The sequence below is a fragment of the Mustela lutreola genome, chromosome 13 (genome assembly GCF_030435805.1).
Source record: "Mustela lutreola isolate mMusLut2 chromosome 13, mMusLut2.pri, whole genome shotgun sequence".
Classification (NCBI taxonomy): Eukaryota; Metazoa; Chordata; class Mammalia; order Carnivora; family Mustelidae; genus Mustela; species Mustela lutreola.
The window spans coordinates 86,043,037-86,057,375 of record NC_081302.1 but is presented as its reverse complement, the minus strand read 5'-3'; the positions used below and the strand labels follow the sequence as shown (position 1 = coordinate 86,057,375).

Sequence of the window (14,339 nt, the reverse complement as noted above, 5' to 3'; positions counted from 1 at the left end):
TAGGCAGAGAACACCTCCAACAAGCAATCAAAGAACACATACAGCATGAGGCTAATTACTAAAAGAAACAAACCCAGGAAAAATAAAACAGGATGAAATCAGAGAGGGAGACAAACCATAAGAGACTCTTAATCATAGGAAACAAACTAGGCTGCTGGAAGGGAGGTAGGTGTGGTACCTGGGGGATAGGTATTAAGTGGGGGCACTTGATGGAATGAGCACTGGGTGTTCTATGCAACTGACAAATCACTGAACTCTACCTCTGAAACTAATAATACACTGTATGTTACTTAATTGAATTTAAATAATAAAGAACCCCCTTCCACACACACACAAAAGAAACTAAAGTAAGACACTGACTCAAAGTAACAAAATAATAATAATAATAAAGTTGGTGCCATCTGCTTCTATAAGTCTGGGAGAATTTAGTTTTACTAATGCTAACAGCAAGCAAAAACAAAACTAGGGCTAATATTAAAATTAGACGTTTACTACTCTACATCGAAGTTAGAGAAAATCAGCAAAAATGACAGAGACTGTCCTTTTGACAGCTGACTTAACATTTAAGAAAGCTTCAAAAAGAACTTCAGCATCACTTTTCACCCGACAACTTGGTAAACATTCTTTTTAGAATTCCATACTAAGTGTTATTATTTAAAGGATATACTTCTGTAACTTTTGCCCCCCCAAAATAGAATTTTAGAGAACTCAGGAATATTGCAAATTCATGCATACTTCATAAATAAAAGAAATTTGTTGCCATGAATCAAACAAAATAGTTTAAATGTATGTAATCTAAGAACATCTCCATTTAGATGAATGTCAAGTGAGCTATTCTGTGCTTCTTTTCTGTTACATTTTAAAATCACTCATACTTTACATTATAAGAAAAAATAGAAATGTAAAATACACTTCTGAATTAGTGAGATAAAGAGTTGACAAGGCAAGAATAATTGAAACTATTTCTAAATAACATTTTCAAGTTTCATTTATGCCCACAATTTGAGTGAAATGATAGTATAGCATCTAACTACAGTATGCTTTTCCATAGCATCAATCTATGCTATACTTTTATTTATTTTAAAAGTAGGCTCCATGGAGCCCAATGCAGGGCTTGAACTCACGAGTCAGATGCCCAAGTGACTGAGCCACCCAGGTGTCCCCCATGCTATGCTTTACACTGAAAATCATCTTTGGGGTGTCTGAGTGGCTCAGTCTATTAAGCATCTGCCTTCAGCTCAGATTCACAATCCCAGGGTTCTGGGATCAAGCCCCATGTTGGGCTCTCTGCTCAGCAGGAGCCCCCTTGTTCCTCTCCCTCCCATTCCCCCTGTGTACACTCTGTCAAATAAACAAAATCTTTAAAAAAGAAAAGCATCTTACTTATACACATTTTCCAATAAATACCCAACTTCATCAACTTATTCTAGAAGGTGAAAAATGGTGAAAGCAAACATTAAGAAACGGGGGCAAAATTTCTGGTTTTAAGTCCAGAGCTTATGTGTACAAAAGATGGAATTCATGCTTATGCAAGTAAACATCTACAATTTAAGAATGAATTATGGAACAAAATATAGGTAGAAGAGCAAGAGAAATAAACAGATCCAAAAGGACAATTTTGTTTTTCTTCTTCTTCTTTTTTTAAAAGATTTTATTTATTTGCCAGAGAGAAAGCGAGAGAGCGGCAAGCAAAGGGAGAAGCAGGCTCCCCACTGAGCAAGGAGCCCGATGGGGGACTTGATCCCAGGACCCTGAGATCATGACCAGAGCCAAAGGCTGACACTCAAAACTGAATGAGTGACCCAGGCATCTCTGAAGGACAGTTTTCAACGGACGCTATTTAAAGTCTTCAATTGCTTTTAAGTTTAATACACCCTTTGTTAGAGATCGCAAGTTTTTATGACATGATTGCTCAGATTTAATTCTTATTCAATAAATGAAAGATGTACATAGCTATAAATAGATGACAAAACATGAACAAAAAGTTTGCAAATAAATTTTTAAAACTTCAGTAATGTGTAAATTAAATTAAGATGGCACCACCTTCCAAGGACAAGTTTAGCAAACATTAAATAATACTCCTATCCTCAAACTTATGATACGGAAAAATTAATGCTTTAAGGAAAGTAATACCATTTTTTGGTAGGGGTAATTTTGCATTGACCATCAAAAGTTTTAAAAATATGTTGACATGGGGTGCTTGGGAGGCTCAGTCAGTTGGGCATCTCACTCTTAGTTTTGGCTCAGGTCATGATCTTAGGGTCATGAGATCAAGCCCCAAGTCCAGGTCTGCTTGGGATTCTCTCCTCTCCCTTTCCCTCTTCCTCCTCACATGTGCATGCACACACATGCTCTAAAATAAATACATAAAATACATAAAATTTAAAAAAAAAATATGTTGACACTGTCTTTTTTTTTTTTAACATGTTGACACTTTGACCTACAATTCCACCTATAGAAACTTTTTTCAGTAAGAGAAGTGTGCCAGTTTGCAGAAATATTCATGAAAAACCTCTTTACAATCGCAAAGACTAGAAACAACTTCAAATAACTACTAAATGATTATATAAATATAAAAAAGAGAATTCTATTTGATGAGAGCTAATATGATGAAATGTCAAATACTCCTCCTTCCCTCACTCCAGGTCAAAAACAAGGCAAGGCTTTTTATACTCTGTATTAGAAAAAGAAAGAAACAGGGATCTGTGAGGCCAAACGATTTCCAAGATAATACTACCATTCTTTGCATTTTTTACTGTGTTGGCATTTACAATAATGGTGCAAAAGCGGTGACAGGTAAAACTGCTGGGAGTTGAACCAAACTGTATTTCTTCACTATCACACACCTACAATAAAGAAAAAGTGTCACCTGTACTTATGGTAGCAACACCAACTGGTGAATACAATTCTGATACTAACTTGGAATTAGCAATGGACCCCACAGGTTTAAAGGCATAATCCCCCAAGACTGCCAGTCACTTGAGATGCCACCCATACTTCTGGCCAAATAGCTATATATATAATCTGAGAGGTTCCCAAGACCGCCCCCTCCGAGGGGCCTTAGGAGAGCTCTATACTTACAATCACAGTTTTAATATTAAGGATTCAAATCAGGACCAACCAAATGAAGAGACAAAGGAGGGTAAGGTCTAGAAGGCCTGACAGAGACTCTGTGCCTACTCTCTATGGAATCAGGTAGCATTTCCTACCTGGCACATTGATGAATACACCAACCAGTAGGCTGCATTGAGCTTTGGGGTCTACAGTTTTTATTGGTGCCTAACTGCATGTTACTGAACTAAATCTCTAGCATCCCTCTCCTCCCTTGAGGTTGGCTGGCTAAAACCTCCAATACTCTATAATCACATGGTTGGTCTTTCTGGTGACCCTCCCTCAGTCTCTGTCATTTCACCCAAGTCTTAGCCCAAATTCAAGTGTAATCCAAAGGGCTCAAAAATAGAAAACACAACCCCAATACTAGGGAAATTCCAAGGATTTAGTCTTTCTCCTAAGAACTAAGGACACAAATGCCAGTAAACTTATGTATTATACAATAGATGTCTGTGATGAAATAGTAAAAATTATTATTAATTTTACTAAGTTTAAGCTTTCAACTATATGTTAATATTTTGTACGACAGAGAAACATGCATAAGCAGGGAAGCATAAATAAACCACCTCTGTTTCATACCGAAGTACAATGGTTGTCTGAAGGAAAAATGGAAAAGTGCTTGTAAAACAGATTGCAAGCTGAACTACTTTTTCATGAAATACCATTTTTACTTGAAAGAATGACAAACTGGCTATTGACATTTTCTTGAAAACAAATCAAGAAAAATTCACTTCAAGAAAAATGATAGCATTAGTTGCTGAGAAAATTTGAGCTTTCAAGTGAAAATTAGCGTCTTTGAAAACTGTATCCACTACTGTCAGCTTGACAGCTTTCTTAAGTGTCAACATTTAAAATAAAGTGTCAACATTCATAAGTTCATTCATAAGTTCATCAATATTTTCCAAAAATATGCATTTTTTAATTGACTAAAGCACAATGTTACCAAACATATAAAGGTAAAAAATTCACTCACAGATCAATGAAACTTAATGTAATAAAGTATGAAAACCTCACTAGATGGTTTCAGATTCTACACTGTTAACAAATTTTAAGAAACTGCCGCTTGTCAAGTTTTGGTGCTGTGTTAAAAAACCTCACAACTATCCATAATTGTCTGGAACAGTGCTCTCCTCTACAACCAAATGTCTATGTGAGGGCAGATTTTTGTTTTATACTTAAAACAAGATATAGCACAGATTCAATGTAGAAATAGATGTGAGAAGATACCACATACTTGCTGTCTTCTACAACATCAGACTTTAAAGAGATTTGCAGAAATGTAGAACAATGCCACTGTTCACTAAATTTTTGAAAATAATTTCACTATAGTTTAGTGTACAGTTTCAACAGTAAAAAATGGGAAATCACAGGAACACCCAGGTGGCTCAGCTGGTTAAGCATCTGCCTTTGGCTCAGGTCATGAACTCAAGGTCCTGGAATTGAGCCCCCATCACGCTCCCTGCTCAGAGGGGGTCTGCTTCTCCCTCTGCCCCTCCCTGTCACTCATGCTTTCAGATGAATTAATCTTGAGGGCAGGGAGGGAAACCATACCAAAAAAAAAAAAAAAAAAAAAAAAATGTAGAGGAATGGGTATCTCAGAAAGAAGTATTTTATAGACACAGAAACTTGTTTTTTAAAGATTTATTTTTTTCTTTAATTTTTTCTTAAGATTTTATTTATTTGACAGAGTGCACACCACGTAGGCAGCATGGCAGGCAGAGGGAGAGAGGGAGAAGCAGGCTCTCCACTGAGCAGGAAGCCTGATGAAGGGCTTGATCCAGGACTGTGGGATCATGATCTGAGCCGAAGCCACTTAACTGACTGAGCCACCCAGATGCCCCTACTTTTCTATTTTAGACAGAGAGAGAGAGAGAGCACAAGCACGAGAGCACCTGTGTGAGCATGAGTGGGAGGGGCAGAGGGAGAGAGTATCCCAAGCAGACTCAGAGCTGATTATGGATTGAGTGGTGGGGCTCAATCTAATATACCTGAGATCATGACCTGAGCAGACACCAAAAGTGGGACACCAAATCAACTGTGCCACCCAGGTGGCCCACAGAAACTTCTATTTCTAAAATGACATATTAAAATTTAGAGTAAGTAAACCAACAGAACACAAAACTATATATAATGTGCTGAATTTAGTTTTTAAAACCAGAGGCAAAAACTGTATTCAAGCAAAGAAACCAAAATTTTAACAGTAGTCCTTGCTAGTTAGTGGGATATGGTAACCAATATTTTCTATTTCTCACCATGTTTCTTACAAATGTTCTGTAATAATCAGATAGTATTCTCATAACTACACAAAAAGATTAATTTTAAAAAGGAAAGTAAAAAATTCTAGCATTCCATTAAAAGAGTAAATGAGGTTCTGATGTTTAGCTACTTTTTAGAATTTCCCAAAATTCTGGGGCACCTGGGGGGCTCAGCGGGTTAAAGTCTCTGCCTTCAGCTCAGGTCATGATCCCAGGGTCCTGGGATCAAGCCCTCCATCGGGCTCTCTGCTCAGAAGGAAGACTGCTTCCCTTCTTCTCTCTATCTGCCTCTCTGCCTACTTGTGATCTCTGTCTGTCAAATAAAATCTAAAAAAAAAAAACCTATTAAAAAAATCTTTCCCAAAATTCTAAGTTGGTCAACAGCTTATAAAGCACTAGAACAGCCAAAAAACAGTACCTAAACAAATTTTAAAACTCTCAAACCCCCACAACTAAATCATTACAAAGCTTCCAAAAAGATATGCTAATTTTTTAAACAGCTTTCATTTATATTTGAAAAGAACAAGTTGGTCCATGTAAGTTGGTTTTTTTTTTCCTTTTCTTTTTTTAAAGATTTATTTCTTTGATAGAGAGGGAGGGGGAGAGAAAGACAGACAGACAGACACACACACACACACACACACAGAGTAAGAGAGGGAACAAAAGCAGGGAGCATGGGAGAGGGAGAAGCAGGCTCCCAACTGAGCAGGAAGCCCAACTGGGGCTTGATCCCAGGACCCCAGGACCTTGACCCAGAAGGCAGGCACTTACTGACTGAGCCACCCAAACACCCTGTCCCTCTAAGTTTTAAAAATACAGGGCTCTGACTTAAGGGCAAGAAAGTTGACCAACTTTTAAAATAAAGCAACTAATAAAATGCTGATTTAAAATAAAAAATCAGAGATAAGAAGTCCAAAACTAACCACCTCACATGCAAAAATCGAAATTTCAAGTTATGTAATTACAAATTAAATAAAATTCAATTATTACATATTTTATTTCTTCATTTCACTTTTTTTTTATTCTATCATTTTTACATTAAAATAAAGATACTAGTTAGCAGGGTGGTGGCAGTGAAGTATGGAAGTTTTCAATTAAAACACTTCAGATGTATAACACATTGGGTAAAATAGACTTAATTTCTAAAAAATCAGGGACCAAGTAAAATCAAGTATAAAATATTTTATATATATATTTTATTCTTAATATGGAAGTCAAGAGAAATAAAGTATTTCATATATAGAAGGTAAATAAAATCACTTACTGCTTACCAGGACTATGATGAGTTGCATATTCTCCATTCTGAAATTCATCTCCTGCCACATTCATTCTACCAGGATTAAAAGGTCCTACTGCAGTCTTGGTCTGTGAAGTCAAAGATGGGGTGTATGTTTGTATATTAACACCAAAATTACTTGACTGAAGTCCTTTAGCGACATCTCCCAAGCTGGTATTTTATAGTGATGTTTTATATATGTAATCATTAAGTTCGTATCTCGCCCAGCATTCACAGAGCTTATATCTGTTTCTAAGGTTGTAACATTAGTAATAGGAATTTCAGAGTCGATTCTGTAGTGATAACATTATTACCCATTCCTGCATTTACCTTACTTCTTGAAAGACTGGAAGTGGAGAAATCCAAATCTCTGGTTCTATTTTTAGTTCCAGGAAGTCCCCATTCAACAAAATTGGAAGAATTTTTCTTTTCCCCTCCATTTGTTTTTATGTCCTCTTCATCATCGATAACAATTGTCTCACTCACATTTCCCTTCTGAGAAGGCAAATCTCTTGAGGCAGGAAGAATTATGGAATAGTTTCCTTGTAGCCTTTCATTGCTTGATGAAGCAAATATAAAATTTCTTTGATCAGCTATTGCTGGAGTAGAAGTCGAAGGAGGTTGTATAGATTCAATAAATACGACATCATCATCATCATCACCATCTTCTACTGATGAATTTCTACATCTGTTAACTAAAGGACTAGCTGGGTTACCAAATGAATTTCCTATATCCATGAGACTAGCTGCCATGGCTTTATGCTCTAATAAAACAGGAGTTTGTTCATCCAAGTCTAATCCTCTCACTGAACATTTATCCATGCCAAAGAACCTGTAGGAAACAGAGAATAGTTTAAGAAAAAAAAAAAGAAAGTACTAGTATGATTACTGAGCTTTATCACAATGGAATAACACAAAGGAAATTTTAAATTCTCGTGACTTTTACCTAACTTATAGGGAAAAAATTATGACTTATTTTGTTTTTTTTTTTTTTAAAGATTTTATTTATTTATTTGACAGAGAGAAATCACAAGTAGGCAGAGAGGCAGACAGAGAGAGAGAGAGGAGGAAGCAGGCTCCCTGCTGAGCAGAGAGCCCGATGTGGGACTCGATCCCAGGACCCTGAGATCATGACCTGAGCCGAAGGCAGCGGCTTAACCACTGAGCCACCCAGGCACCCACTTATTTTGTTTTTTCTCTCTCACTAACCATTTAATGCTTACCTCAGAATTTAATGGAAATTAATCATCAAATTTGTGGTACTCCTTTAAAAATTTACTCATAGTACTTATTTATTTAACCTACTTATCCTTTACAATGAAAAAACAAAAAAAAACCCACAAGTCTTCCTTTGAATTAGTAACAAAACAATCCTATCAAATACCAATAATCCTGGGGGCGCCTGGGTGGCTCAGTGGGTTAAGCCGCTGCCTTCGGCTCAGGTCATGATCTCAGGGTCCTGGGATCAAGTCCCGCCTCGGGCTCTCTGCTCAGCAGGGGCCTGCTTCCTTCCCTTCCCCTCTCTCTGCCTGCCTCTCTACCTACTGTGATCTCTCTCTGTCAAATAAATAAATAAAATCTTTAAAAAAAAAAAAAAATACCAATAATCCTGGGTCCGAGCTATAATTACTATACTTTTATCTACTAAAATAACTATGATATAGTCTAATCCTTATTTCCCTAGTATCTTTGGTCACTGATTTTCAAATTCTCTGCTTCCGACATAACTTTGATTAAATCTTTCTGAATCTTTCTTGTTTTTGTACAGAAACTGCCAAACATTGTTATGGGTGTTTTATGTAAAATTCCGAAAACAGCCCCATAATGTAGGTATAATTTAATTCACTTAGCAAATCAGGAAAGAGGGGCGCCTGCGTGGCTCAGTGGGTTAAGGCCTCTGCCTTCCGCTCGGGTCATGATCCCGGGGTCCTGGAATTGAGCCTGGTATCAGACCCCTGCTTGGTGGGGAGCCTGCTGCCCCCTCTCTCTGTCTCTACATGCCTCTTTGCCTACTTGTGACCTCTGCCTGTCAAATAAATTAATCTTAAAAGAAAGAAGGAGTAAGGATAAGAGTTATCATTAAAACAAAGATATAAGGGCGAATGGGTGGCTCAGTTGTTAAGCGTCTGCCTTCTGCTTGGGTCATGATCCCAGAGTCCTGGGACTGAGCCCCGTATCGGGCTCCCTGCTTGGCGGGAAGCCTGCTTTTCTCTCTCCAACTCCTCCTGCTTGTGTTCCCTCTCTCACTGTGTCTGTCAAATAAATGAGTAAAATCTTCAAAAATAAAATAAAATAAATAAAAGACATAAATAAGACTGTTTTGGGGATGCCTGAGTGCTCAGTAGGTTAAGCGGCTGACTTTGGCTTGGATAGTGATCTTGGCGTCCTGGAATTGGGCCCCTAGTCAGGTTCCACCCTTACTCTTACTCCACCCTTATCTCTCTCCCTTTGCCCCTCCCCCTACACATGTTCTCTCTCTCTCAAATAAAAATCTTTATTTAAATAAATAAATAGTGTTTTGCCCTTTTGTATTTACTTTTAGTGAATACTTTTAGTCACTTTAGTGATCAGTTGCTTTTATTTCCTGAGGGTTGATATATTTATCTCCTTTTTTTTGGTAAGATTTTATTTGCTTATTTGACAGAGATCACAAGTACGCAGAGGGGCAGGTGGGGGTGGTGGGGAAGCAGGCTCCCTGCTGAACAGGAAGCCCGATGCAAGGCTGGATCCCAAGACCCTGGGATTATGACCTGAGCCGAACCCACTGAGCCACCCATATATTTATCTTTTTAAAAAACTGTGACAAAATAGGGGTACCTGGGTATCTCAGTCAGATAAGTGTTTTTTAGTTTTTAAATATTTCACTCATCCATTTAAGAGAGAGCACAGGGGGAAAAGTGAGAGGGAGAAGCAGACTCCCCGCTGAGCAGAGAGCCTGATGTGGGGCTCAATCCCAAGACCCTGAGATATGACCTGAGCTGGAGGCAGATGCTTAATCCACTTAGCCACCCAGGCACCCCAAGTGCTGACTCTTGATTACAGCTCAGGTCTTAACCTCAGGGTCATGGGTTCAAGCTGCATAATGGGCTCCACAATGGGTGTGGAACCTACTTGAAAAAAAAAATTTGTGGCATGGGGCGCCTGGGTGGCTCAGTTGGTTGGACGACTGCCTTCGGCTCAGGTCATGATCCTGGAGTCCCACATCCCCGCTCCATGGGGAGTCTGCTTCTCCCTCTGACCTTCTCCTCACTCATGTTCTCTCTCACTGTCTCTCTCTCAAATAAATAAATAAAATCTTTAAAAAAAAAAAATTTGTGGCATAATACATATAACATAAAACTTACCATTTTAACCATTTTTAAGTGTACATTCAGTGTCAGTTTCTAAAATTTTTTAAAGAATGTTTATCTTTATTTGAGAGAAAGAGTGAGCATAAGCAAGGGGGGAGGGCAGAAGGAGAAGGAGAAGCAGACTCCCCACTGAGCAGGACTTGATCCTAGGACCTGAGATCATGACCTAAGCCGAAGGCAGTTAACAGAGTCACCCTGGCACCTTGTTTTTTAAAATTAGCAAGTTTCTGGCTAAATTTTTTTTTTTTAAGATTTTATTTATTTATTAGACACAGAGAGAGAGATCACAAGTAGGCAGAGAGGCAGGCAGAGGGGGAGGTGGAAGCAGGCTCCCTGCTGAGCAGAGAGCCCGATGTAGGGCCATGTAGGGCTCCATCCCAGGACCCTGAGACCATGACCAGAGCTGAAGGCAGAGACTTAACCCACTGAGCCAGCCAGGTGCCCCTCTGGCTAAATACTTATTAATTGAATAATTCACTAGCCATTCAATATTCAATTATGTTTACACATACAATTACATAGAAACTACATAATAAAAAGAATCTGTTAGATTTTTAAAAAAAGATTTAGAGAGAGAGAGAGGGAGCATGCTCCTGCACACACATATGCATGCATTTGTGCCACTGAGGGGCATATGGGGAGAGAGAATCTCAAGCAGACTCCCCGCAGAATGCTGAGCCCAACTGGCAGGGAGGGGGAGAGCTTGATCTCAAGATACTGAGATCATGACCCGAGCCCAAACCAAGAGTCAGATGCTCAACCAATTGAGCCACCAAGGCACCCCAAGAACCTGCGATTAAAGAAAAAAAATTAGCTCAAATAGAACTGTTTAGATTATGACAAGATTAGTACATGATGAGAAAGGTAAACTAACTTACTTTATGAACCTTCAAAAATTAAAAACCAACAGGAAAATACTTAGAAATATTTCATTATTGAGGTACCTGGCTAGCTCAGTTGCTAGAACATGTGACTTGATCTTGGGGTTTTGAGTCTGAGGCCCACATTGGGCATAGATTAGTTAAAAACAAAAACAAAAACAAAAACAAAACACACCATAAAAAAATGAACGTTTAAAGCAGTTATTTTTTTGTTTTAAACGTTCATTTTTTTGGACACTTGTAACTGTAAGCTCTATAAAAAATAATCAAGAGATAGGTTACAGGGGCGCCTGGGTGGCTCAGTGGGTTAGGGCCTCTGCCTTTGGCTCAGGTCATGGTTCCAGGGTCCTGGGATGGAGCCGCGCATCAGGCTCTCTGCTCGCATCAGGCTCTCTGCTTGGCGGGGAGCCTGCTTCCTTCTCTCTCTCTCTGCCTCTCTGCCTCCTTGTGATCTCTGTCTGTCAAACAAAAAAAAAAAAAAAAAGTCCAGGTCAAGGGGCACCTGGGTGGCTCAGTGGGTTAAAGCCTCTGCCTTCGGCTCAGGTCATGATCCCAGGATCCTGGGATTGAGTCCTACATCGGGCTCTCAGCCCCGGGGGGGAGCCTGCTTCCTCCTCTCTCTCTGCCTGACTCTGCCTACTTGTGATCTCTGTCAAATAAATAAATAAAATCTTAAAAAAAAAAAAAAATGTCCAGGTCAAGAGTAGCATGCTCTACTGACTGAGCCAGCAAGACGCCCCAAGAGAGCAGAAATATCAACACTGTTCTGGCTGGTACTAAAATCGAGTTTTTTTGTACTACATCATGCTGCAAATACCTCAGAATACTCTGAGAAAAAATGGCTTTTCTAAGTGATAATAACTGAGTCAGTGACTTGTTACCTTGCCAATATTTGTCCCCAGTAGTTCCCTTTCTCTGTGAATGCCCAGCATAGCTCTAGAACCATACCTACATCCCACCAGCTCACAAAACTCCATGGAATGTGAAATATCACCACTTCAAGGATCCTAAGAAAATTACCTAACTGAAACAATTTCCATTCCCAAAAGCTAGGCATAGTAATCTACATTGTGACGCCACATGTCCTAGGTCTAACTAAAATGGTGTACTGTGAAGAAGAGAGTTAAGTGCAATGTCAAGTTAGGTAAGGAGCAACAAGGCCAAGGGGGAAGGCAGGAATACTACAATGTGAGTTATTCTAACCTGAAGTTTCTTTTCAATGACCAACTGTAAATTGTTGGATCAGCTTTAAAGGACAAAATAGGCAGGATCTAACACTGTACTGAATCTCAGGTAATAGATACAGAATCAGTGGTTTATTTTTCCAAATCACCATCTTCAGATTCTTAATGAAATTTTTATTCAGACTCCCCAAAAAATCATTATTCAGACAAGGATTGGTGTTAAGAAGCCATTAACTGAATATCTGACAGAGAATTGGACATTTTATTGTACCAAAATGAAACATCATATAGATTACTTTCTGGGACAAGGAAAAGACGCATTAACTTCAGGCTGTCACTACCAATTCAGTGATCAATCTTAGAACCACATTACTCTAACTACTACATTATATATTTCTTGATGTACTTTTACTGGGAAGACTGTTAGGGTACTTAAATACAAATCTTCCTCAAGCATAAGAAAAACACGAAAAATAATCTCTGTCAACCAGAATACAACATAAGATTCAGTACATTTTTCTTTCCAAGAGCAAAGAAAAAAAACAGTTTTATCCATTGTGAAAGAACAAGAAGTTAAATTCAACTTAAGTCGTGTTTTGGAACTCTAGAAAATGCTAGTGGTTTTTATCAGCAAGCATTACCAGTGCTTTCCGAAGGGATTACCCAGGTTTGGCTCTGAGGATAGGGGCCACCTAAGCAATTAGCTTTTTGCCTTCAAGATAGCAAAGATAAATCGCATAACTGCGGCACTAAGTGTATAAAGTAAAAAATCAGGGTGCCATTACTCACAAAGAGTGTGTTTTCTTTTAATATCGGGCAACGTTTCACCAGGTAAGTCTGAAGGTGATTCCTGATCCTAGAACGACAGGAGAGAAGGATGAGAAATGATTTAGTTCCAGCCAATTTAGAAGCAGCACCAACTCCTACCTACCAGAGGAAGTAAAGAGTAAGAAATCATGGAGTATCCATGCCTCCTCCACCCTCCCCCACCCAACAATGCTGTGGGGAGACGAGGTTAAAAAAAATAATTAAAAAAAAAAACTTTAAGGACCTCAACAACTAGACAAAGCTACATATCGTTCTTTAAATTACAAAATGGAAAGCGGAGGGCAGCAAGCTCGATCTAGAGAAGGGCCACGCGGGGTGGTTGGAGGGCAAATGTTACCTTGACGCCAAAAAAGGAACTTGTATTCCCTCCTAACTTTGCACACCCAGCGTCATTTCCGTCCCTCCCCGCACCAATTTAGAGATGAAGGAAAGCTCAAGTCTCCGCCGGGCTGCTATCTCTTACAATTGTCCCACGCAGTTGCTAGGACTCCGAGACTTCCCGGCCTGTCCGCCATTACAAACTTGCCCGAATTAGACACGAAGAGAAGACACGAAATGCCACGAAAGGAAGAGCGACGGAGGGCGCCGGGTGGGGGAAGACGCAGCACCCGCGACCAGAAAACCCGGGACCTCCGGTGGGAGCGCAGCCCGGAGAGCGGGAGAACAAACTGAAGCTCCCCTCCCCCTACTTTCCACCGCCGCCGGGGCCACCTCCCCCCCGCTGCGGCAAGAAAGAAAGGAAAAATACCCCGCGACCTCCCACAGCCCCGACCCGGGGAGCCCCCGCCCCCCGAGAGACCCCAGGCTCTGGCGTCCGCCTCACCCAGCCCTCCCGGCCTCGCCCTCATTCTCGCAGCCCTTCGGGCCGCATGCGAAGACGCCTGTGACAGGAGCAGAGCCCGGAGCAGCCTCCGAAGCCCCGATCCGGAAGCGACGACTGCGGCCGCGCCGCGGGGTATTAATCCCGGGTCGGTGGGAGGCTCCGGAGGCTGCCCTCACCCATCTCCGCCTTCCCAGTCGTCTCCGCCTCTGCCTCCCTCTCCCGAGGCTGCGCTGCTACTATCGTCGGACCTGGATTGGAAAGACAGCGGGGATAAGCCTCTCCCGGTTCTGGCTGCGGCTCCGCGGAACGAACCTCCCCTCCCGCGGCCCGCCCCGCCTTCGGCAACACGCAGAGCTCCGCTAAATCCAGTCCGGATTTTAGCGCTGGTGAGGAGGAGGAGGAAGAGGCGGAGGAGGCGAAGGAGGCGGTGGCTGGGCCGAGCCCGGGAAGACCCCGCCCCCCGCACCCTCATTGGCTGGCTAGAAGGGCGGTCCGGGGCGCCTCCCGGACGTCCTAGGCTACGTTTGCCTTCTTTCAGGAAACCCCCCTGGACGGGGTGGTCCGGAGGGCCGTCCATCAGGAACAGACCACACCCCCGGCGTTACAGTGCCACTACCCCCTCGGCCCGCTC

General features: G+C 40.9%; 1 protein-coding gene across 10 annotated transcripts in view; it reads right to left on the bottom strand.

Moving 5' to 3' along the window:
* ZMYM5 (zinc finger MYM-type containing 5) overlaps positions 1-14,082 on the bottom strand; it is a 76,587-nt gene extending 62,505 nt beyond the window's left edge. For 6 of the 10 annotated variants that reach the window (XR_009346901.1, XM_059144149.1, XM_059144147.1 and 3 more), the window contains exons 1-4: positions 13,709-13,843; positions 12,847-12,913; positions 6,973-7,474; positions 6,638-6,731 (exon numbers count right to left, since the gene is read on the bottom strand). Coding sequence is in view for 9 of the 10 variants with exons in the window: in XM_059144149.1 (XP_059000132.1) it covers positions 6,638-6,731; positions 6,973-7,464 (586 nt within the window). In the remaining variant the exon portion in view is untranslated. Of the gene's footprint in view, positions 1-6,630; positions 6,732-6,972; positions 7,475-12,846; positions 12,914-13,348; positions 13,571-13,708; positions 13,844-13,884 lie in introns of those variants that run through there. The other 4 variants (XM_059144144.1, XM_059144145.1, XM_059144151.1 and 1 more) reach the window with 4 other exon arrangements.
* Between the last annotated feature and the right edge of the window lie 257 nt (positions 14,083-14,339).